Source organism: Symphalangus syndactylus, chromosome 6 (genome assembly GCF_028878055.3).
Source record: "Symphalangus syndactylus isolate Jambi chromosome 6, NHGRI_mSymSyn1-v2.1_pri, whole genome shotgun sequence".
NCBI classification, from domain to species: domain Eukaryota; kingdom Metazoa; phylum Chordata; class Mammalia; order Primates; family Hylobatidae; genus Symphalangus; species Symphalangus syndactylus.
This window is the reverse complement of record NC_072428.2, coordinates 56214359-56238985: the sequence shown is the minus strand read 5'-3', so window position 1 is coordinate 56238985 and position 24627 is coordinate 56214359. Positions and strand designations below refer to the sequence as shown.

At 43.4% G+C, this 24627-nt stretch overlaps 1 protein-coding gene across 1 annotated transcript in view; it reads left to right on the top strand.

The window, feature by feature from the left end:
• Positions 1-3573: 3573 nt before the first annotated feature.
• MAP6 (microtubule associated protein 6) overlaps positions 3574-24627 on the top strand; it is a 78307-nt gene continuing 57253 nt past the window's right edge. Inside the window, exon 1 of the mRNA XM_055282968.2 lies at positions 3574-5147. Coding sequence (XP_055138943.1) covers positions 4240-5147 — 908 coding nt within the window. The 5' untranslated portion in view covers positions 3574-4239. The remainder of the gene's footprint in view (positions 5148-24627) is intronic.

Here is a 24627-nt window from a genome sequence, read left to right as displayed (position 1 = left end):
CTCAGGTAGTTCTTTATAGCAGTCCAAGAGCAGACTAATACAATAAGTTAAGATTTCTACTCTCCTCACAAACAAATAAGGACTTCAGAATATTTTAACTCTGATTATTCCTTCGTATCTTAACATCATAGTATTTCCCAGTATTTTGGTACTCTACTGTTTTTATATACCTCAAATTTGTTCAGGCATGGCCAGATCCACATGCTCAAATGACTAAAATACTAACAGAACTCCAAACAGTGGTTCAAACAAGAGAGAACTGTATTTCTTTCTCACATGCAGTCTAGCAGTAAGCAGGTAGCCCAAGGCTGCTAGGCTGCTCTGCTCCATGGGATCATCCAAGACAGGTTTCTTCTGTGCTGTTCCTCTCCCCTTCCTTCCCCAAGGTTGAATCTTGGCACTAGAATGTTCGTAACCACAACACCAAAACCTTCAGAGCTGTCTTAACTACCCAAATGATAACTCACCTCTACCATGTCCACATCCTACCTAATGGGGAGAAAGACAAAGTTGAACACAAGCAACTTCTTTTAAGGAAGTGACATGGAAGTGCAGATGGTTGTTCTTTGCTGCAAGGATGGTTGGGAAATGTGGTTTCTGGTTGGGTGGCCCAGTGCTCAACTAAAACTTGGGGGCTTTTGTTACTATAGGGAAGAAGAGAAGAATGGGCTCTGGGGTGTAGATATCATCAGAATCCTGTGCCCCCTTCTGATTTTCTCTGTGTTTGCTTCAACCTTAGGAAGCCTCCCCACCAGTGATGGCAAAGATGACCACTAACAATAGCTTCATAGTCTCCCATTTTAGCAATTCTAGAAAAAAAAAAGGAGAGTGGGTCTTTAAGATAGTTTCAGCTAAAGTCTGGGGTTTCTTTAACTGGTCTAACGTGGATCACACCCCCATCACTAAACTAGTCACTTTGACCAGGAAGATGCATCCCCCTGGCAAACAGGTGTGAGTCACATGGTCACCCCTGGAAGGTAGGTGGGGCAGGATTACCCCCACCTGAACCACATGGCCTGAAAGTAGAAGAGTGGCCCTCAAAAGTCAAATGATGAGGTGCTGTGACCACCCGAATGATTGCTAAATAAGCCACATAACAGATGACCACTAGACTTGTCTGTCCCACAGGGTCATTGGATGGTCCAGGGAGGTTGAATGTGTTTTTCAAATCCAAGTAAATAAATGTGGAAGGTGATGTTCATGATAAAATTTTCCTTACACTTCTCATGCTGGGAGAATTCCTTCTCATCTCTTACTAGTCATTCATTCAGCACCAGTGTTAACCTCTGTTATGTTGACCATACTGTTTGATAATTATTTACTTATGTGTCTGTCTCTCAGTTCTCCAATAACACATTCCTTCAAGTGAGGGCTCCTCCAGAGCTATAATCCATATGTGTCCTATAGTCCTCAAGGTACAAAGTAGGCATCAAGAGACTAAACTTGTTAAATGAAAGAAGGATAAACTATCAGTGATTCTCAGAATAGACATCCTCCCTCCAATTTTTAGCCTTTTTTAAACCTTTGGAAATCATTATTGGAAATGCATCGGCCAAATCCCAGGGAGTTCTGCAGGGGTGAGGGGAGGAAATGTACGACCAGATTATGTTGTTTATAGAAGTATATCTCCTAACGACTGGAAAACAGCACCAGGCATTATTTTATTTATGGAACTCAAATCAAATCACCAAGAGGCAAAGACCTAAGTAGGAGGAAGTTCAGCAGATAATTGACTAATCAGAGCTGTCTTCTCATCCTATTTGATTCTAGGGTTAAAGAAAATCTGTGTTGTGCAATCCATTTATAATCTAAACACATACATGACTTTCTCCCCCCGAAACACCAATGCTCCCAGCTTAACTGATACTGAAAACTCTGCCTATATTGGAGGGGAAAATAGCTGAAGTCCAGTGGATATAGCTAGTGGAGGAGTGCAGGAGACATAAATGCAGAGATAGCAAAGACAGAACAAAAGTTACTTGGAGGAACAAGAGATCTCCTGGAGAAGGTGTCCAAGTGGCTTCTTAGGACACTCCACTTATGGGTCTTCTGGGTGGGCCTTTTGGATACTAATAGCTACCATTTATTGAGCCATTGCCATATGCCAGATGTTGTGGTAAGCATTTTTAGTGCATTATCTCATTTTAATTCTCAGAACAACCTTGCAAGTTCAGTACTGGAATCCCCATTCATAGATGAAACTGAAGGTCAGGAGATTGCAGTGATTTGCCCATTGCCATACAGTTAAGAGCTACAAAAGCCAGGATTTGAATCTCTGCAGATTAGATTTGACTCAAAGCTTCTGCCCTGGGTCCTTAACTATCCTCACAAAATCACTTTTTTTTCTCTTTTTGAGATGGAGTTTTGCTCTTGTCACCCAGGCTGGAGTGCAATGGCACTATCTCGGCTCACTGCAACCTCCACCTCCTAGGTTCAAGCGATTCTCCTGCCTCAGCCTCCTGAGTAGCTGGGATTACAGGCACGCACCACCACGCCCAGCTAATTTTTGTATTTTTAGTAGAGACAGGGTTTCACCATGTTGGCCAGGGTGGTCTTGAACTCCCGACCTCAGGTGATCCACTGGCCTCAGTTTCCCAAAGTGCTGGGATTACAAGTGTGAGCCACGACGCCCGGCCCACAAAACCATTTTTGAGGCAGCTAGTATTTCCTCCATTCTACAGATGAGGAGACTGAAACCCAGGGTAACTCAGCTTGCCCAAGTGACACAGAGAGTAGCAGACCCAGACCAGGTCTTTCGGAATTCAAAATCTCTTCTGCTTTGAAGATAGAAGAGCAACGGCGAGGAGTGAGAACGTGCCAGAAGGCCCCTGCAGGCCAGGCACTGCCCTTTCCTAGGGCACAGCTCCTACCTACCCCCAACCTCCACAATTAAGCCACTTTCCAGGATTTTCTTTTCTCTACCTCTGCCCCAGTGTGGCACCTGAACTGAACAGGGACTGGGTGGTTCTTGGAGGAGTCTAAAACATACCTTCGCAAATATTCCCTAGGAAAGGAACATCCAGGGCACCACCAGCCCTGGTGCTCCCATTCCCACACATCTGAGCAAGGCCTGTGCAAAAGACTGGCAAGTGCTTGAACCAGGAGGCAACCAAACTGGGCTCAAACACAGCCCGCCGGTTTTGACCAATACCAGCAGCTCCCCTTTTCAAAGCATCTATTCTGGGACAGACATTTCACTAGGAGTTTCCTCCATGTTTTAAAATTTAATAGCCCCCACCCCCTCCCCCAATGATTGGCCCTAATTTACAAAAGAGGAGCCTCCGACTCCTGGGGATGAAGCGACAAGCACAAGGACAGAAAGTCCTCACGAGCTTGGGACTTGAACCCACTATGGCCCCAGGTTCTGCTGTTGCCCGGGAGCAGAGGAGGGAGGAGCTGCCAGGGCGGAGGGAGGTGGGGAGAGAACGCACGCTCCCAGCAGCGCGAGCTGACGACAGCAGGTGTTTTTGTTTTGTTTTGTTTTGTTCTGCAGCACTCTTTCAGTCAGCATCGTTCCTGGATTTTTTTCTCCCTGCTGAGCGGCATAAAAGGGTGGGGCCGCTTCCCTGCAGCAGAGGCAGAGGCGGCGGCGGCAGCGGCTGCAGCATCATTCGCGGGCAGCGGCGGAGACGGAGAGCTGCAGAAAAGGGTGGGGTCGCTTCCCAGGAGAAGAGGCGGTGGCGGCGGCGGCTGCGGCATCCTCGCGGGCAGCGGCGGAGGCAGCAATGCTCGGTCTCCGCTGGAGGTGATGGCCTCCCAGCCCTGCTAGGTGGCCGGCTGCACTAGGACGCCGGCAGGAAGGAGACTCGAGCCGGGTCCGCGGACCCTGCGGCCACACCGCCCGGCCCCTCCTCTGCGCCATGGCTTAAGGCTGTAGCCACCTCTCCTCACGTCGCCTCGCTCGACCGAGGTCTGTGCGCCGCCGCAGCCGCAGGGAGGGGCGCGTCCCAGACACCCTCGCCGGGGACTCGGGAACGCCGTGCCTCTCACCCTTCGGCGCCCGCAGCAGACTGCGATCCCAAAGGCGTTTGCGACCGGTAATCGAGGGACTCTACAGACTCACTTAGGATAGCTCTCCCGGGTGCTCGCTGAGGGAGGAGGGCGAACTAGCTCCGGCTGATCGGGGGTAGAAAACGGTGGGAACCACATTGGCCGGTCAGGATTGGAGGCTGAAGGAAGATTAGAGACTTGCTTTAGAACCACAAGAAGAAAGAGGAGGCCGGCTTTTCAGCTAGCATCATGGCATGGCCGTGCATCACGAGGGCCTGCTGCATCGCCCGCTTCTGGAACCAGTTGGACAAAGCGGACATCGCGGTGCCGCTGGTTTTCACCAAGTACTCGGAGGCCACCGACCACCCGGGCGCCCCGCCGCAGCCACCGCCGCCGCAGCAGCAGCAGGCGCAGCCGGCGCTCGCGCCCCCCTCGGCGCGCGCGGTTGCCATAGAGACGCAGCCAGCCCAGGGCGAGTTGGATGCAGTTGCCCGGGCAACGGGGCCAGCCCCTGGGCCTAGCGGCGAGCGCGAGCCGGCGGCGGGCCCCGGCCGCAGCGGGCCGGGCCCGGGCCTGGGCTCTGGCTCCACCTCTGGCCCCGCGGACTCGGTGATGCGGCAGGACTACCGCGCCTGGAAGGTGCAGCGGCCCGAGCCCAGCTGCCGGCCGCGCAGCGAATACCAGCCCTCCGACGCGCCCTTCGAGCGCGAGACCCAGTACCAGAAGGACTTCCGCGCCTGGCCGCTGCCGCGCCGCGGAGACCACCCGTGGATCCCCAAGCCCGTGCAGATCTCTGCGGCCTCCCAGGCGTCGGCGCCCATCCTCGGGGCGCCCAAGCGCCGGCCGCAGAGCCAGGAGCGCTGGCCAGTGCAGGCCGCCGCTGAGGCCCGGGAGCAGGAGGCGGCCCCCGGCGGAGCGGGTGGCCTGGCGGCCGGAAAGGCGTCCGGGGCGGACGAGCGCGACACGCGCAGGAAGGCCGGGCCTGCCTGGATGGTGCGCCGCGCCGAGGGCCTGGGGCACGAGCAGACGCCGCTGCCTGCGGCCCAGGCCCAGGTCCAGGCCACTGGCCCCGAGGCTGGCAGGGGGCGCGCCGCGGTGGACGCCCTCAACCGGCAAATCCGCGAGGAGGTGGCGAGTGCAGTGAGCAGCTCCTACAGGTGAGACGCGGCCGCTGCTAGCGCCGGGAAGTCACCACGCAGACCCTCCCCGCGGGCTGCCCGGGGCCCAGGATCCCCAGCGCAGGCCTAGCGTGCAGCCTCCCTCCAGTCCCAGGCCACACCCTCTCCCCAGCTGCCTCCCAGGCCACCTCCCGTCGAAGCCTTCTCTTCTGCCCTGTCCCATGCGCAAGCTGTTAGTATTTTCCATCTCAGCCTGCCTGGCTCTTTCACTTTACCGCTGTAGCCCTTTTCTCCATCCCTCCCACCTCAGATCCCTGCCTGCCCACAGAGACCCTTTGCAATGTCAGGAGAGGCTGTGCTTCCGTCCTGCCCCCACCCAGCTCACCTGCTGCGTTAGCCTGGATGCTGCCCTTTGCAGGGTCCCCATTCTTCTAGAAGAAGAATTCTTTCCAAGTGGCCTCTCGCCCTCCTTCCTAGCCCAGTTCCCTTGGCCCTTCATTCTTTCCTCCCTCTCTCAGTCTCTGGGCAACACCCGAGCACCATACCTTTTTCTAGATTACCCACAGGATCTTTACAAATCACCCCCCACCTTCCACCGCTGGAACTTTGAAGTCATTGTCCTTCCACCTCTCCCTCGCTGTGACATATTGGGCAAGTTTCCTAACCTTTCTGGGCCTCAGGTTCTTATCTGTAAGATGTAATTGGTGATAGACATCTCTTAGGATTGTTCACACTTTTATTGATTCAATATTAAATATTTTATTTTTATTTAATTAATATTAAATATTCAGCACATTTTTGATTGCCTACTATATGCCAAGCACTGTGCTGGACATTGTGAGGATTAAATGAGATAATTCAGGAGAACAGCTCGTGCCTAGCACATAGTGGTAATTAGTACATCTTGGTTGCATTCCTACCTTCCACATGATGCCTTATGATCCTACTTCCTAGGTGCCTCCAGCCTTCTCTGCTATTGAGGCATCTTCTTTCTCTCTCCTTTCCCTACATGTTCTCCAGATGTCTCTCATTCTCTTGCCACCAAAAACCCCTTTCTCCAGCACACTCAAATTCCTTGCAAATGAATGCTTTCAAGCATGAAAATCTCTCTCTCTTTCCTTCTAGAATTTTCCCTCTGCTGCAGCTTCAGCCATTCCAGTCTGCTTTCTTGCCCTTCATCCATCCAGTATATACTTCTGAAGGCTTAGCTTTCAATTCTCCCCTTATGTTTCAACCAACATCAATAAGCTAACAGAACACAGTTGACTCTGGACATGCAACATTGCATTTGGGGTCTCTCGGGGAAGATGTGTATGAATAGTAATTGAGCTAGAGGTGTTCAAAATGCAGCTTGTAGGGTCCTTTATCAATGCCACAGCTTTCTGCTGCCTCCTTCCTGCAAGAGGGTGTGGGGGGCGGGGAGGACTAGAGAGAGAGTTAGTCCTTTGCCAAGACTCTGTATGTAGCCTCATGTTAGACTAATGTCCTTCTCCAGTGAACATTACCAATACTCTCTCATAGGCTGAGGAAAGAATAGCATATCCAGACATCCTTCATGTTAAGAGAAAATCTGTCCCCCAACTCCTACCCCTGCATTTCTCATCTTTCTGAATTCCACCTCCCACTTGGCATCTCTCTCTTGGTTTATTGTTATCACAACAACCACACTGGGAACCCAGGAGTACAGCATTTCCTTTGAGCTCTTGGTCAAACAAGGACATAAATCCTTTTCCTTGAATAGCCATGAGATGGTAGAATGTTCACTATGTTTTTATGCTGCTACCAAGTGGGGAGCAAAAGAAAAGAGGGGAAACAAACAAGCAAGAGACATAAAAAAACAAAGGCAGGATGTAGTTTTCTAGTTCTGCTATGGCTTGCTTGCTTCAAGACCCTACTTCATTTCTTGATCTTCCTACCCTGATAAGCCCACATCTGGCCCAACATCATAGATTACTGGCCTGGCCTCTTCATCTTCCCACTCTCATTCTAGCACCCTGTGGCAGGTGGCACCTTACTACCCACTAGCAGGAGCTGTCTCTTCTCACCACCATACAGTCAGTGCCAATCAAGAGAGATTCCAGATTCTTAAGCCTCCTTGGGTGATCCTGCTCAGTTTATGATTTCAAGTTGGCAGGACTTGCTTTGTTTATGGATGAGTAGCCTGTCAGTCAAGGAATGACCACATCCTTTGGATATAACGCACTCCAGATTTGGGGTTGTACCTTGTTCCATATAGCCTTTTTCCTCAAAACAACAGCTTAATTGTGCAGTAAGCATGTCGTGCTTCACATGCCATGCTTCGCATTACACACATACTGGAAATGACTGGATTTGGTGGGAGAAGGCTATGCCCTCGGAGCTGGTGAGAATGATTATTTTTAGCACCTATCAATTCTAATAACCTGTCAAAAAAATCTTTGAACACCTCAAAAAAAATTTTAAATTTAGGTCTTTCGTAAAATTTAATTATACCTATGGCTTTGGGGCCAGGAGTACTATTTTGCTATATAATCAGAAGGATTTTGAAATATTAAGGGAATGATTATTGCTAAGAAACATCAATTTCTTTAATGAACAATTTAAGTGCATGACAAATTTGATGTGAAATTTAACGGGTTTTTTTTGTTCCAGAATAAAAATTAACAAATAATTGAGAAATTCACTTTGACTGAAAGTAGATATAAAGAAATAAGCTATTCAATACATTAAATACACTGTAAAGAAAAAATGGTTGGCAATTATAAGCTTATCTAGAACATTGATTTTCCTTCCCTATTGTCTCACATTCTTTTCCTTGCTATGATTCTAGGATATCTTCTGAATTTAAGTAAGTACCATGTCCACTGACATAAGATAGGCCTTATGTCGCCTTAGAAGGCTTAGAAGCCAAGCTGTGCTTCACTTCAATGATAATTTGATTTACAGACCCTTTTCTTCTGCCATTCTACATAAATTATGGTGTGTTTATACCATGGTGACTGGTTCATCTCATGGACTTTACAGATGACATCTGCCACATGACATCGATGTGAACAGTCTGCTTAAACAGAAAGGGACACACAGTCCATCATGTAAAATATACATTCAAAATTCAGAATCATATACATGCTCATTGTTTTACTTTACAATTTACAGTCATAAATAACATTAGATACCCTTTGACATTATGGTTTTGAGAAACCTTCCCTATCCAATAGCTCATCTAATTCCCAATCCATTCATATCAGCCTGAGATTTTTGCATTCAAGTAGTATCCAAGATAGCTTTAGGATTATTCACAAACATGAGTTTGATTAATTTTTAATACATTCATTTTACATAGATGATATTATAAAACTGAGAAGCATGTCTTTATTACCATTTTTAATGTTAAGGATGGATTTCACTGGGAAGCCATTTGTGACTTTAGACCTGACCTTCTCAATTAGAAAATAGATGAGTCATAAGGAGGGGATTAAAATTCCTCTCCCAGTCAACCCCATTGCCCTGGCCATCAGATATAGGCATAGATAGGGTAGCAGCTGCTCCCTATAGAAATGCTAATGAGAAACTTTTCCTAGAAGAAACCAGCTGAGGCACCAGGAGGTAGAATTAATAAACCAGGGTGAAATACTTGAAAAATAAGAGCAGTAACAAGGAAGTTAGAAAGAAAAGGAGCCTTTAATGTCTGCCCTCCAGCCTTGCATGAAGGTTACAGGAAGACCCATGTGACTTAGTTTATGCTGTGCAGAACTGCCCCATTCCCTAACTGCCCATTTCCCTAATTTCCTCTTGGGTCAATCCCAGCAATGCCCCGAGGCCAATCTTGGATACTGAGTCTATAGCGATGCCTTCCTAGAGCCAGCCATTCTGAATCAATTGTTCTTCTATTCCCTTTTTACTTTCTGAACCCTTATCATTGTCTGCTTGATTGTAAAATACTCTTGTCCATATCTGTCTCCCCCACCAGGTCATGAACACCTGAAGAGAAGGCTGTATTTTGTTCACTCTGTACCTCTCACAGCCTGGGTGCCATGTAGATTTGTTGAATCTAATGGAATTTTTAGGGCTTGGTGAAAATTTTATTTATCTACATATTGATAGAGTCAATTTCATTTAGTTGAATTTTTTTCAGAAAATGATCACCAAGCCCCTGCCATGTACCAGACAAGGAGCTGAGAATACCAAATAAATGAGTCATAATTTTAATGTAAGAAAATTGTGTCTTCCTCAATCAAGTTAAAGTCCAAATCCTGGTCAAGCGCGGTGGCTCACGCCTGTAATCCCAGCACGTCGGGAGGCCGAGGCGGGCAGATCATGAGGTCAGGAGTTCGAGACAAGCCTGACCAACATGGTGAAACCCCGTCTCTACTAAAAATACAAAAAATTAGCCGGTCGTGGTGAGGTGCGCCTGTAATCCCAGCTACTCAGGAGGCTGAGGCAGGAGAATCGCTTGAACCTGGGAGGCGGAGGTTGCAGTGAGCCAAGATCGTGCCACTGTCCTCCAGCCTGGACGACAGAGTGAGAGTCCGTCTCAAAAAAAAAAAAAAAAAAAAGTGCAAATCCTACCAGGTTAGCACTAGAAGTAAATGTTCAAACGGAGAAGGGCAGCAAACTTTACAGACCTGACTCTACATGGACCTTCACCTAGGGCAGCAGTCCTCAACCTTGGCTACACATTGGAATCAGTGGAGAACTTTCAAAAGACTGATGCATAGGTGCCTTGCCTAGAAAATCTGATTTCGTTGGTCTGGGGTGTAGCCTGGGCAACCAAGTTTTTAAAAACTATTTCAAGTGATTCTAATGTGCAACTCAACGTTGTGATCTACTTTTATAAGGCATGGTTCTCAAAATTTAGTACACGAAAGAATCACTTGGAGAGCTTTCTGAAATGCAGATTCCTGGGCCACATCCTCATACATTCTAATTCAATGGGCTTAAAATGGAGCCTAAGTATCTAATTTTTAGCAAGCACTCTAGATAATTTTAATGCAGATGAATGCAAGCTTTACTTGGGAAAAAATTACTTGGTGAGATTTCCCATCTTTAAGCTGTTGAGTTTTCCCATATGCAAACATGGCAAAGGTTGCCATTTATTTAAGTCTTTTATGTTCTTCACTTATATTTTGTAATTTTCTCCACAAAATCACATACACATATATACTCATATATATACACATATATACAGTTTTAAAGTTTTATTTCGTATTTAAATTGTTAATAATCTAACTAGATTTTATCTTTATGAATAGAGTGAGGTAAGTATTGAATTTTTCCCTATATGGAAAGTCATTTATCCTTACACTCTTTTCTAAAGCTTTACGTTTCCCCGCTAACTTATGATATCTCCTCTATCACATAAGGGTCACATATCTTTAGATATTATGTCTGGGTTCTCTGTTCTGTTCCATCAGTCTGAGCTAATACTACATTATCTTATTTTATTTTATTCTGAGCTAGCTTTTAATTATTGTTCCTATTGTGAAGAGTTTATTACCTTTTCTAATTTATTATTGCCCATATGCATTAATTTTTGTATGTTAATCTTGTATTCAGGAATCTTATCACACTCTCTAATTAGTTTTGTTTGTAGACTCTCCTGGATTGTCTGTGGAGATAATGTATGTTTTTAGCAAATAACAATTTATTATCTTCCTTTCCAAGATTTATATATCTTGTTTTTTGTGTGTGTGTTGCTCTATTGGTTAGGACATCTGGTATGGTTTCAAATAGTAGTGATAACAAACATCCTTGTCTTGGGATGTGGGAAAGTTTCTAAAGTTTTATCATTAAGTATGAGGTTTGCTTTATGTTTTTGTAAGATAAGGTTAAGAAATTTCTATTTATCTTAGTTTGCTAGGGGTTTCTAAAAATTTTATTGAATTTTATTGAATGTTTTTTCTCTTATTGAAGGCTCAGTATCAACTGAGATGATCTGTGATTTTTCTTTTTTAATCTGTTAATAGATTTTTTCTCATATTGAACCATCTTTGCATTTTTGGGATAAATCTTGCTTAGATAAAAATATATTTTATTATGCTGAATTTGGTTTGCTATTTTTTATCTGAAATGTTTGCATATATATTCATAAATAAGATTGGCCTATAATTTTTCCTTTTTTATATTAGCCGTATGTACTGTTGGAATCAAGGTTATACCTATAAAATTAAATAGGTAGATTCCCTTCCTTTTTAGTTATTTGAAAAAGTTTATATAAGAAGGCCTCCTCCTCAAATATCTGATAAAATTCTCCTGTAAAACCTGCTGTGCCTATTGTCTTTTTCATGGATTTTTTTTTTAACTGTCAATTTGATGTCTTTAATACTGATTCACTTATTCAGATGTTATATTTCTTCTTGAGCCAATGTTGATAATTTATTTTTTTCTGGAAAAATGTACATTTATTCTAATTTTATAATTTATTGACATAAAATTGATCATAGCGTTATCTTGTGGATTTAAAAATAATCTCTACTTACCTGTAGTTATGTCTCCTTTTTCATACCTAATATTTATTTGTACCTTCTCGCTTTTTTTTTTTTCAGGATTAGTCTTGTTCAGATTTGTTTTGTTTTTTTAGTCTTTCCAAAGAATAAATTTTTTATTTTGTTGAGCATCTCTTTTTTCAGTAAATTTTACTCTTAGTTTTACTATTCAGTTTCGTTTTGTGGTCTGAGAGGTAGGCATAGGTCAGCTTATCAACAGCCTTGTATTCCTGGCTAAGAAATTTGGATTTGCTTCTGTAGACAATAATGAATCGCTGAAAAAATCTAAGCAGAGGGACAACATAGTTTGATTCAAATTTTATAAGGCTCCCACTGGCTGGCTGACCTGGGGAGATTAGAGAAGGGAAGGCCAATAAGGAGGCTATTGAGATAATTTGGAGAAAATGACAAAGCCTTAACCATGGTTGTGAGATTGGAGATTTATAACATAATATGGGTACAAAACAACAGATCTAAATGACCAGTTGAGATGCAAAGAGGAGGATATGGCCCAGGATGACCCTTGTGTTTCTGGTTTTGGTAACTGGTAGTGATGCTAGTCACTGGAACAGAGAATATAGAGGGGGGAAAAAGTCAGAAGTGAAAGTTGAGGTACTTTTCAATACATAGAATTTGGGTTGTCTATGGGATATCTAACAAGAGGTGTTTGAGGGTTGGTTGAGTAAATGGATCTGAAAGCTTAGGGAGAGGCCTGGGCTGTAAATATAGATTTGGAAACAATCATCTTGTGGATGTTTCACTTCCTGTGAAAGTCATAAGAAGAGGCAAAATTACCCTTGGAAAAGGAGTAGAGAAAATTAACCAACAGAAAATGGAGCCGTGGGGGATACACATATTTGGAGTACTGACAGCAAAAGGGATATCCATGAAAAAGTTGAAGGAGGAGTGATGTGAGGAGGGAAGAAAGCCAGGAGAGAAACTTGTCATGGAAACCTCATATGAACTCAGCTCAGCAGTGTTTTATGTCTGTTTGGACATTTTTACTGAGGCATTTTGTTAGATCATTGGTTAACTTTGTGCAATTAACTCTCAGAAATACAATGCTGACCAAGACTTACCCACAAAGAATATAAGATATATACGATTAATTCTTTGTTGCTCTCATAGGGAAGGATTGCATCTAATGCATATATGAACTTTAAAAAAATGTCAAGCCAGTGATAGTTCTAAATCAACAATCACTAAGAATCATTCAATGTCCCAAATATAAAACTAAAGTAAATCAACAAATGTTCATTAAGATTAAGGAGCTATCTCTACAATGCTGCTCTGGCTTAATGAATTGTGTCAACTGTATTAATGTAAATAGGTGAGCTTCTCATTCTGTGCTGAATGAAGATAACTTCAACATGGGCCTGAACCAGCAAACTAAAAACTTCTAGTTTCACCATCAGAAATAATAATACTAATAGTAGCTAATTTAGTGCCTAGCATGCACCTGGAAGAAGGCTAGAAACCTTAGATACGTTTTCTCCCTGAAATCTTTGCAGTCACTTCAGGAACCATGCTGTTACTTCCCTGTTAGAGCTTATGATCCCCCTTCCTCTATCGCCCAGGCTGGAGTACAGTGGTGCCATCTTGGCTCACTGCAACCTCTGCCTCCCGGGTTCACGCGATTCTCCTGCCTCAGCCTCCAGAGTAGCTGTGGCTACAGGCATACACCACCACGCCTGGGTAATTTTTGTATTTTTAGTAGAGACGGGGTTTCACCATGTTGGTCAGGCTGGTCTCGAACTCCTGACCTCAGGTGATCCACCTGCTTCAGCCTCCCAAAGTGCTGGGATTACAGGCATGAGCCACCGCGGCCGGCCCCTTTAGGTTTTAAGACTGTTAAAATCACAGACTTTGTCTATGCTTGTCTTTCTCTACACTCAGCACTTCCTGCATGTCATATTAATATGTACTTTCTTCATTCAGTTTCCATTCAGTAAATGTTTATTTGTATCTACTATGTCAGGTCCTGGACCAAGTCCCTGGATGACAAAGTGGTCCCTGCTCTCAGGAGTCTTATGTTTATTGGACAGAGACAAGTGTGCTGAAAAGTTACAGGTGCCCTGATAAAATGTCTGTGCAGGGCATGGTGGAGCACAGAGAAGAGAGGGGTTAAGTCTGCCTGATTTGAGGGTTGTTGGGAAAATTCAGGAGAGAGGGTGACTAGTAGCCTGAGTCTTGAAAGGTGAGTTGGCAGTAAATGGGAGAATGGATCAATTTGAGTAAAAGTACAAGAAGAGAAATTATAAGCAGTTCTGTATGGGCAGAACTTGGAAGTATCATTGCGTAAGGATAGAATGGCAAGGGACAGAAGAGGGAGGTAGGCTAGGGCTAGCTCCTTTGTCTTATAAGCAACAGGAGAATCAGGGTTCAGTTTTAGATTTTAGAAAAGGTGACTTTGACAGCAGTGGGAAGAATGGACTGGAGAGATTAGACTGGGAACAGAGTCCAGGGAAGAAACTACAGTCTAGGTGAGAGATGATGATCTCCAGCAAGAATAGAATGTAAGCAAGTGCTGATAAGAATAAAATTATAGTGGCTAAATAAAAGTAGGCAGAAAGGGAGAGGGAAGAGCCTAGAATGTTTCTAGGGTTCATGTTTTGGCTGTCTGGGGCAGAGTCGGGGGATGGGGAAATGGTATACACTGAGCTAGATAGCACAGTTTTTGGTAAGTTGAGTTCAGGGTGTCTTTGGAAGGTCTACATGGAGATGTTCAGTACAGAATGAAAATGGAAACTCATACTGCTGCTAAGGGTGTAAATTGGTACAACCACATTATAAAACTCTTTAGCATTATCTATTCAAGCTAAACATACATTTACCATAACCCAGAAATTCCATTCTTGAGTATCTACCTAACAGAAATGAATGCAGAAGACGTGTATAAGAATGTTTGGAGGAGCATTATTAATAGCTAAGAACTAAAACAGCCCAAATGTCCATCAACAGTAGGATACATAAATTGTGGTATATTCATACAGCAGAATATTATATAGCAGGGTATGGAAGGCAGAATAATCCCCCCTGCAAAGATGTCCAAATCCTAATTCTAGGAATTTGTGAATATGTTATCTCACATGGCAAAAGGGATTTTACAGATGTCATTAAGTTATGAGCCTTGAAATGGGGAGTATAGCCTGGATTCACTTGGGTTCAGTGTAATCACAAGAGTCCTTATAAGTGAAAGAGAAAGACAGAGTGTCAATATTAGGGTGATGCAGTGTGACCAAGACTTGACTGGTGGTTGTTGGCTTTGAAGATGGAAGGACACGTCCCAAGGAATGTAAGCCGCCTCTAGAAGCTGGCAAAGGCAAAGAAAGTATTCTCCCCTAGAGCTTCCAATGAGACCCATTTTGGACTTCTGAATGACAGAACTGTGAGATGATAAATCTGTGTTGCTTTAAGCCATTCTGTTTGTGGTAATTTGTTGTAGTAGCTATAGGAGGTTGATACACAGGGTTTATCAATTATTGGCCAGATAATTCTTTGTTGTGGGCCTGTCCTGTGCATTGTAGGATGTCTAGCAGCATCCTGGCCTCTCTATGCACTACACACCAGTAATATTTCCCAGCCCTCCCTACCCTGAGTTGTGGCAATCAAAAGTGTCTCCAGGGGCCGGGCGCAGTGGCTCACGCCTGTAATCCCAGCACTTTGGAGGCCAAGGCGGGCAGATCACGAGGTCAGGAGATCGAGACCATCCTGGCTAACATGATGAAACCCCCGTCTCTACTAAAAATACAAAAAATTAGCCGGGCATGGTGGTGGGCACCTATAGTCCCAGCTACTCAGGAGGCTGAGGCAGGAGAATGGTGTGAACCTGGGAGGTGAAGCTTGCAGTGAACCAAGATTGCGCCACTGCACTCCAGCCTGGGCAACAGAGCGAGACTCCATCTCAAAAAAAAAAAAAAAAAAAAATAGTGTCTCCACACATTGCCAAAAGCTTCCTAGTGGACGACAAAATTGATCCCAGATACAAGTGTATTTACTGAATGATTCCATTTATACGAAGTTCAAAAACAGGCAAAGTAATTGATGGTGACAGTTGTTGGAATAATGGTAATCTCTGGGATTTAGGTGGGTAATTGGCTGAGAAGAAGCACAGGAGAACCTTCTGAGGTGTTGGAAATGTTCTATATCTTGATCTGAGTGGTGGTGACGTGCGTTTATACACACAAACAATTGAGACTTATGGGTTTTGTTCTCTGTATGTTATACCTCAACAAAAAATAAGAAACAAAATACAAAAGACCTAAATGGAGATAGAGCTTGAAGCTCAGGAGAAAGGGCAGAACAGAGAAGATCAGGACAACATCAGCCTGTTGGTGAGAATTGAACCCATAGGTATTAAGGTGGGTAGGGGATAGAGAAGGTGAGAAGAAAAGAATGCTGAGGTCAACGCCCAGCAAGCATCGGACATCTCTGGTATGTGTGGGAGGAGTCAGCAAAGGATGAGCTCTTGGTGTCTGTGCTTGCCTCTCCTGTCTGAAAGAGCAGGAGCATAGGCCTCACTGTGGTCTCAACCTCCCACCTCTGGTGCTGCTGGCCTTGTACATTACACACAGGAACTACCCGTGCTGTGTATTACATAATACACATCGTTATTATCTTTGCTATCCTTCCCTTATCCTAGCATAGTCCACTGTCAGTGGGTATTTGTTTTCAAACTGAATGAAGAGGCTTTTGCAGGATTAGGCCTGGTGTAACCTCTTTTAGTGGGAAAATTGTGCCCAAGCCTCAAGCCACAAAACCCACTGCAAGTGCCTCCCTGAAACAATGCCTCCTCCACTGAACTGTCCGCTTGTGGTCACTGTCCATTTTGTGCAGTGTCTTCGAAACACTAGCCCACATTGTGGCATATCCTAGAATGCATAGTTCATTTTTGCAAGCCTCCTAGCCCTTAAGGATTGTTCCCTATTAAACCATAATAATTAGGCAAAAGGTAGATCAAGGCAGAATGCAAAAGAGCAGAATATTAGAAAGAACAGGGACATAATTGAGTTTCAGGCTCATCTGCTGAGTGTTTACTCTGTGCCAACTGCTTTAACATATCTTTTTCTATAGACTTCATAATGACCTTTTAAGGTAAACATCTCTATCTTTAAAGATGCAGAATAGAGTTAGGGAGGTAGGGGTACTGAGGTTACAGAAACAGTCATGGCTGAGCTGGCTCAGGAATCTAATTCTCGTCATTCCAGCCACAGCTGTGTCTTGCTTGTGCAGCTCCAGCAGGCCCCTGCCAAGTCCCCTCATGTTCCCCTAGTCCAACATGCCATTCTTGGGAGGGCTGCTGCCAACTTCAACCTTTATGCTGTCTTTCTGGCCCCAACTCTGCTAAGCCCATACCATCTCCCTCCACTAATCTTGTTTCTACAGTGGAGGAGGGGTGGGTGGTCTCACCTCTTCTTTTCCTAAACTCTCAACAGATTCCCTTCTCCTCCAGGGCAAGGCCCAGGCACCTGGGTGTGCAGTCAGTGCCTTCCATTATCTGACCAATCTGATGCTTCCAGCCTTTTTGCCCACTGCTCCCTGCACACATTCGATGCTTTTTCTTGGGTATTCTCAGCCCTGGCTGCACGTTAAAATCATATGGGCCTCAGCAGGTGCTCTGACCAAATCACAGCCTAAACTGGGTCTCACAAGCCCCACATTCAAACTATTGCTGGATTTTGCTCACAGTTTTCCCCCCTGCCCTCCTCCCATCTTCTTTCTAAATCCTTTCTATCCTTCAGGGCTTTTAGTCCATTGAGAAAGAGGCTTATACTATAAAAGCAGGGAATTAGGTTGGATTTATTTGATCCTAATTCCATAATAATAATGCAGTGGGCCTAATATAATTTTTACTCAGAGTTCAATGTAACATCTTAAGAGCATGCCAAGGCTGGGACTATAGGCTATGAAGATTCAAGGTGAAGAGCACATGACCCCTGTTTGCAGGAGATTGCTGTATTTTGAGGGAGATAATATGGATGCAAGTATTGTATCTAAAAGTACCAGGCAGGCCCTGGTGAGAGTAAAAATTGGGAGCCAGAGTTCTCTAGGGGCACAACAGTGGCTAGTTAACACTATCAGAAGATTGTTGGAAGGAATGGTTGTATGAGTCCTGGGGGGTGCCCTTGTGTCCTGTGAAGAATTTAGTGTCCATCAAAGCTAGGTTTGAATCATGCATCTTAACTTAAAGTCTGTGTGACCTTGGGAAAGTCTTGATTTTTCTCATCAATAAAATGGGGATAACTACACAGTTGTGACTTCACAGAGTCATGATGAAGATGGGGGGAGATAATGCTTGCACACAGTGCATACTCGTCATAGTAAGTGCTGGCTACTTTTATTATTATCACTGAAATAATGAAGTAGAGTAAGTTACCAGTGAAAGTTTTTCATTTACTCATTCAGGAAACATTTATTGCATCTCAGATGAACCACTATGCTAGGGTAGAGAGATAAATTACACCTAGCAACCATTCTAAAGGAGCTCCTGGTCTAGTGGGAGGAAGGCATATTTTTCGAAAGTATAGTCATAGTGGTAAGTGCAAGAATAGAAATGTGCACAGGATATTAAAGAGATGTAGAGGAAAGGGGGTTTCTGGCCTGAGTCATGAACCACTTCCTGAAGGGGTGTACCTGTACAGTGTGTCAAAAGCTTAGGAGTTAGTTCCACTGGGAAGGAAAAGGATTAGAACTATAAATTCCTTCCTAGAGGTTTTTATCAATGAGATAAAAATTCAGAAGGGCACTTAAAAGTACAATACTTTCTTATAATTCCTGCTTTCCTCTGATGTCTGGCTTTATTTGGGACTTTGGTTTCAAGTCCTGCTTACCATGTATTAACTATATGATTTTGAGCAAGTTACTTAATCACTCTTCTCTGATTGTGTTTCCTTAGTGGTAAAACAGAATCACTAATATCTACCTTACAAGTTGTTGAAAGACTTAACATTCCATTAAATCTGTTACTCTCTTACCTATCTTATTTACTATTGTACCTCCAGCACCTAGCTTAGTGCATGGTGTTTAATAGATGCTTAATAGATATTAATTAATTGAACAAGTGAATGAAAGATGTGTACACACAGTGCTTAGCACAGTGCCTCACCCATAGTAAGCACTCAATAAATGGCAACTATCCTCATCATCATTGTCCCTGGTGGGTTGAGTACTACTTGGCTAATATACAGAGGTCCTTTGCCCTTCTCATTGCACACATTCTGAATTTCTGGGTAAAGAACCATTAGATGCTCAGGTCAAAGATTTTCTATGAGTATTTTTTTAGTCCAGCAAGCATCTCTGAGTCACCATGTTCTAATCTCGCTGTGCAAATATGAATTATTTGGAGACGCCTGGCTTTTGCCACTTTGCATACACAGAAATTATTTATTTTATTGCATGAGTAAAATAAGAATCATAAAATTAGAACTGTAATAAAAGCAATTAGAAAAGAATGATTTTTAGCAAGTTAAATTTGCTCTGAAAATGAATTCAGAAATGTTTGTGTGCTTCGTAAAGTGATGTTATCTAATTTTTGCCAAAGTCTGGATTTGGGTGGCATCTAAGTGCCACAGGTCAGAGAATGGGTTAATTGTGTACAAACTCGAGGTCGAATTTTCATTCTTGGATTGTGATGACTTGCCAGCCAAATATCTGTGCCACTCTGACAGCCTTATGCCTGCATCTCCTCAAAAAGCCCAGGGGCCCCAAGGACTCCTCCCGAGGATTTGGTATATTTCACATGATTTTTCAGGGATGTGCAAGAAAGTCCATTTGGCTTGCTTTCCTTGCAGGCAGAGCCTGGGCCTTGTCCTTTTATCCCTTTCTCGGGCCTGGCACAGAAGAGAGTTCAACCAGTGTTTGAAGAATGACTCTCAGCGAGTGAATGGGTCCATTGCCATTCTTCTCAGAGCTTCCTGATGACCACATTCTCCCTTGTGGATTGAGTGAGCCACCGGATTAAATATGCAGTTCAGATGCTGAGATTCTGTTTAGAGGGTACAGGGAGAGAAAAAAATGAGGCATTATGGATGTAATATGGGTGGGAGAGAAGTAAGAGGAGGAAAAGGAGTAGGGATGGCAGTCGGAGTGTTCTTGTCCATAAGCAGAACTGTGCCCCAAGCCTGATGACTCGAGAAGACAGCATTGTCAAGGTTTCTAAAGATGGATTCACAGTATTTTTCTTTTTTCTTTTTTTTTTTGAGATGGAGTCTCAATCGCCCAGACTAGAGCGCAGTGGCATGATCTCAGCTCACTGCAACCTCCACCTCCTGGATTCAAGCGATCCTCCTGCCTCAGCCTCCCTAGTAGCTGGGATTACAGGCACGCGCCACCATGCCCAGCTAATTTTTTGTATTTTTAGTAGAGATGGGCTTTCACCATGTGGGCCAGGATGGTCTCGATCTCCTGACCTCAGGTGATCCACCCACCTCGGCCTCTCAAAGTGCTGGGATTACAGTCGTGAGCCACCATGCATGGCCCCGATGTCGCATGCTTTTTGAGCAGAGGAACTTATCAATTCTAACTTGAAAAGTCAGAGAAGACTTCAGAAATGAGGATGGCATCTGAGCTAGACCTAGAAAGATTAGTCTGATACCAGCAGGCAAAACAATCAGGCAAGCAGCGAGGGAGGTGGCAGGTCCCAGCAGAAGGGACAGCTGGGGCATGGAGAGCTAGACATGCCTATGGAGAACCCCAGATATTCCCATATAACAAGTGTTCCAAGTATAAGAAGTGACATGGCGGGAGACAAGCTTTAAGCTTTAGTCTAGACCAGTGGTAGGCAAACTTCCTATAGAGGGACAGATAGTAAATATTGTAGGCTTTGCAGGCTAAGATGCAAAATTAAGGTTATTAAGTAGGTACTTATATAACAAGAGAGAAAACAAATTTCCACCAAAATTTTATTGCTAAAATTCAAAATATAATAATAATTATTGAATAGAATCTTTTATAATACAGCTCTGCTAATGAGAATAATTTTTTTGGGTAATAACATTTGCTGAATTGAGGTTCAAAGTTAGTGTTCCCTTTCATCAGGTTGATTGCAAACATTCATCTACAAAAACCATTCTTAGCTCACAGCTAAAAAACAGGCAGAGGGCTATATATGGCTGGTAGGCAATAGTTTGCCAATTTCTGATCTAGGTTATTGAGGACAGAATACTGTGTTACCAAGTTTCAGACTGTATTTAAGTAGCAAGTAACCCCCTGAACAGAGTGCATAAGAATACTTGGTTCGGCTGTGCCTTATTAAGCACATCACTCATTCTTCGAAAGTGACATAGTCATTCTCTTGTTTCCTTACAACTGAATAGCAATGGGAAGCTGATGTACATGTAAGAGTCTCTTTGTCTTTACATATAATGGATAACCAATCAATCTCTCATAGCAACCAAGAATGCAAGGTACAGGAGTCACCATTGTGAAATACTATTAGTCTCTGGCTACTATGACCATTTTTGTGTGGGGTTCCCTTCGGGGCTACAACATGGAATTTTTTAAAAAATAGACGAAGGATAAATGGTATTAAAAGGTATACAATGAGATAATCAACATGCTAGGATCTAGCACCCAAAAATAGCACAGAAGAGAGCTCTACCATGAGGGACTGTTATGACGCCTCACCGAAGCCCTGGTCCAGCATTCCTCCAGAGCGGGCCAAAGGCAGGCTGTGAATTGGAGAGAGGCTTGGTGATTCTAAAAATCTACTATAACTACACCATTCTCTGGGGAGCCTTTTAGCACATCATAGTAGTCCCAGTCCAGACTGCATTTGTGAGAATGAGATTCTTTGCAAGCCCTTGGTAGAATGCATTACTTTAGTAATTTGTTCATTCAATTCATATTTGTTGAGCTCTTCCTACAAACAAGACTCTGAGCTGGGCTCTGGGGATATGACTATGAAGTCATATCCCTAGATTGGGGTCATATCCCCAGGGATTGGGACATGCTGATTTACTCTGTGTCAGCTCCTACTTCAATAGTAGAGAGAAATGTAGTGATGAAGATGATGATAATGATGGGGATTGTGGTGCTGGTGGGTGAGGAGGAGAGGACAGAGCAGCAGAAGCATGAATGCTCTTAAAGAAGGAAGGTCTTTAGGGCTAGGAGTGTGTGATGGAGGGGAGAAGTGTTCTGAAGAAAAGGTGAGGAACACAGGAGGAATTAGTAATCACGGCTACTCATCTGGTAGCTGTGGTGCAATGGACCAATCAAATGGCTTGGGATCAGAAAACCTCAGCTTAAATTCCAGCGTTTCCTTTTACTATTTGTGTGACCTTGGTAAAGTTATTTCAAGTCTCTGAGCCTCAATTTCCTCCTTCAGAAAATAGGGCAGTATGATACATGCCATAGGATACAGAATACGAACATGTGTAAACTCTTAGGTCCTTGCAGTTGTAATTCCTAAATATTAATATTCAGAGGTGAGCATGGAATCTGAATGCACACCAGTCTAGACACCAAGAGAGTAGTTACTCAGGGAACAGACTCTGAACTATGTTCTTGGATTACAGCCATGAACAAGACAAAATTCATCACGGAATGAGCAGTGTAATGACAGATAAGGTGTCAAGCGTGCATTTCAATAACTAATTATTAAATTCAGCTGTGATAAATGCTTGGCAGGGAAAGTACAAGGTGCTAACAGAGCATTTAATGGGAGCTGACAGGCTAACCTAGGTGAGGAGTTGGAGCTGTCATCTGAGGAAGTGGTGCTGAAGCAGAGCCTAAGGTTAAAGATGAACCTTGAGGCCAGCTTTGCCTCCTATGTGACCCTGGACAAGTCTCTCCTTCCTGCTTCATTGTCCTCATCTGTTACTAGGGGTTGGCCCAATTTTTCGGGGAGTCCTTCCCAGCACTACGGTGCCACACTCAGAGATCCTTGTAAAGGCGTGGGTGCATGATGCCAAAGCATAGTCTCACATTGGAGTGGGGAACACAGGAAGGAGCACGACGGATCTGAAAATCCGATGACATTGAAGAGGGAGGGAGCTCATGGCCAAAGAATCAATTCCATCCATTCGATACTGCTCTCATTCCTGCTTAAGTGTCCGATGGTGCCTGCTCCAATAAATCCTCAAAGCATTTTCTGGGTTTTTTTGGAGAACTTAACAAAAATACATCACTAAGAATATTTTCACTATCCAGAATTTTAAAAATTAACATTTTATTATATTTGAGGCTGGGCGCGGTGGCTCACACCTGTAATCCCAGCACTTTGGGAGGCTGAGATGGGTGGATTACAAGGTCAGGAGTTCAAGACCAGCCTGGCCAAGATGCTGAAACCCTGTCTCTACTGAAAACACAAAAATTAGCTGGGTGTGGTGGTGCACGTGCCTGTAATCCCAGCTACTTGGGAGGCTGAGGCAGGAGAATCGCTTGAACCCGGGCGGCAGAGGTTGCAGTGAGCCGAGATTGCACCACTGCACTCCAGCCTGGGCAACAGAGCAAGACTCCATCTCAAAAATAAATAAATAAATAAATAAATAAATAAATAAATAAATAATGTTTTCTTCTAGTCTTTTTTTGTATTTATTAAAAAATATTTTTTCAGATAAAGTTTTTTTTTTCCCCCACTAGGCCCAGACCCATTCTGCTTCTTACCTTGTCCCCTGGACAGTCACCACTGTTATCAAGAGGTATACTTTAGTGTATACCTCTTCATCCATGAGCTGTGTAAGGCCTTGCATTTATGTGTGCTTTCTGACATGGCATCCTACACTGTGTATCATTCTGTCACTTTGTTTTTTTCACACAACATCACATATCTTGAGAAAATGCAAACACACACATACACGTAAATACCCATACATATACAGATCGTTCTTTTTAATGGCTGTGTAATCTGCCATCGTATGACAATATCACATATTATTTATTTCCCTATTTATGTTTAGGTTTTTGTACATTTTTACTATCACAAATAATGTTGCAGTGAATATCCTTATACATGTCTAGCTGTGAATATATTAAAGGGTTGGAAGAGAAATTGTTGGGTGTTGTTGAGTTATGCACATTTTGTATTTTATTAAATGTTGAAAAAATGTTCTTTTTACGGCTGGACCCATTTATACTTCAACTAATAGCATATAAAAGTACCCCCTTTGTCTTATAATGTCAGACTTAAAAATTTTTGCCAACTTCATAATATGGAAATATTGTTTTGTTTACTTCATATTTCCCTGATGTTGAGTCAAATTAAGAAACTTTCCATGTGTTTATACACAATTTGCATTTCTTCTGTGAATTGCATATTCCTTCCCTTTCCCATTGTCCTATTCAGGTGTTATCTTTTTCTTACTTGTCTACATTGATTTATTTTTTGGAATTTTTTTTTTTGATCAGGTGGTTTATTTTTTTTTAATAGCTATTCTTATTTTTATTTAAGAATTAAAAAGTAAGTTTCAGCCGGGCACAGTGGCTCATGCCTGTAGTCCTAACACTTTGGGAGGCCAAGGCGGGGTCACTTGAGGTCAGGAGTTCGAGTCCAGCCTGGCCAACATGGTAGAACATCATCTCTACTAAAAATACAAAAATTAGCCGGGCCTGGTGGTACATGCCTGTAATCTACAATGATTCTGATTACTAATCTTTTTTCTGTGGCTTGTCTTTTACCTTTGTTTATAGTATCTTTTGTCATGCAGAAATTTTTCATTTTAATGTATTCAGTGGACTTAGTCCTTGCCTTTATCATTTATTTTTTATTGCTAATGTAAGAAATGCTTCACTATCCCAAATCCATCAGTAGAAAACTGGAGAAGAGGGGCCCTGGAACCAAAGTTTAGCACTCCCGAGCAGATTGGGAGAATTCTGCCCTGTCCCAAGCCTTGGGAAAGACCTCAAAAAATGAAAAATAAGTTTGTAACCATGCACCTCTAAGAATAAGTATTGTTTTCTAAGATGTTGAAATGCAAATTGGTATATATAGAATCAGAAACTGCCTAGGAGAGGGGCTGCTTTTCAAATCATCCATCTATTCATCCATTCACTCATTGAGGACTAGAGCTGGACTACCTGGGTTCTAATCCCAGCTCTCCTCCTTAATAACTTGGAGG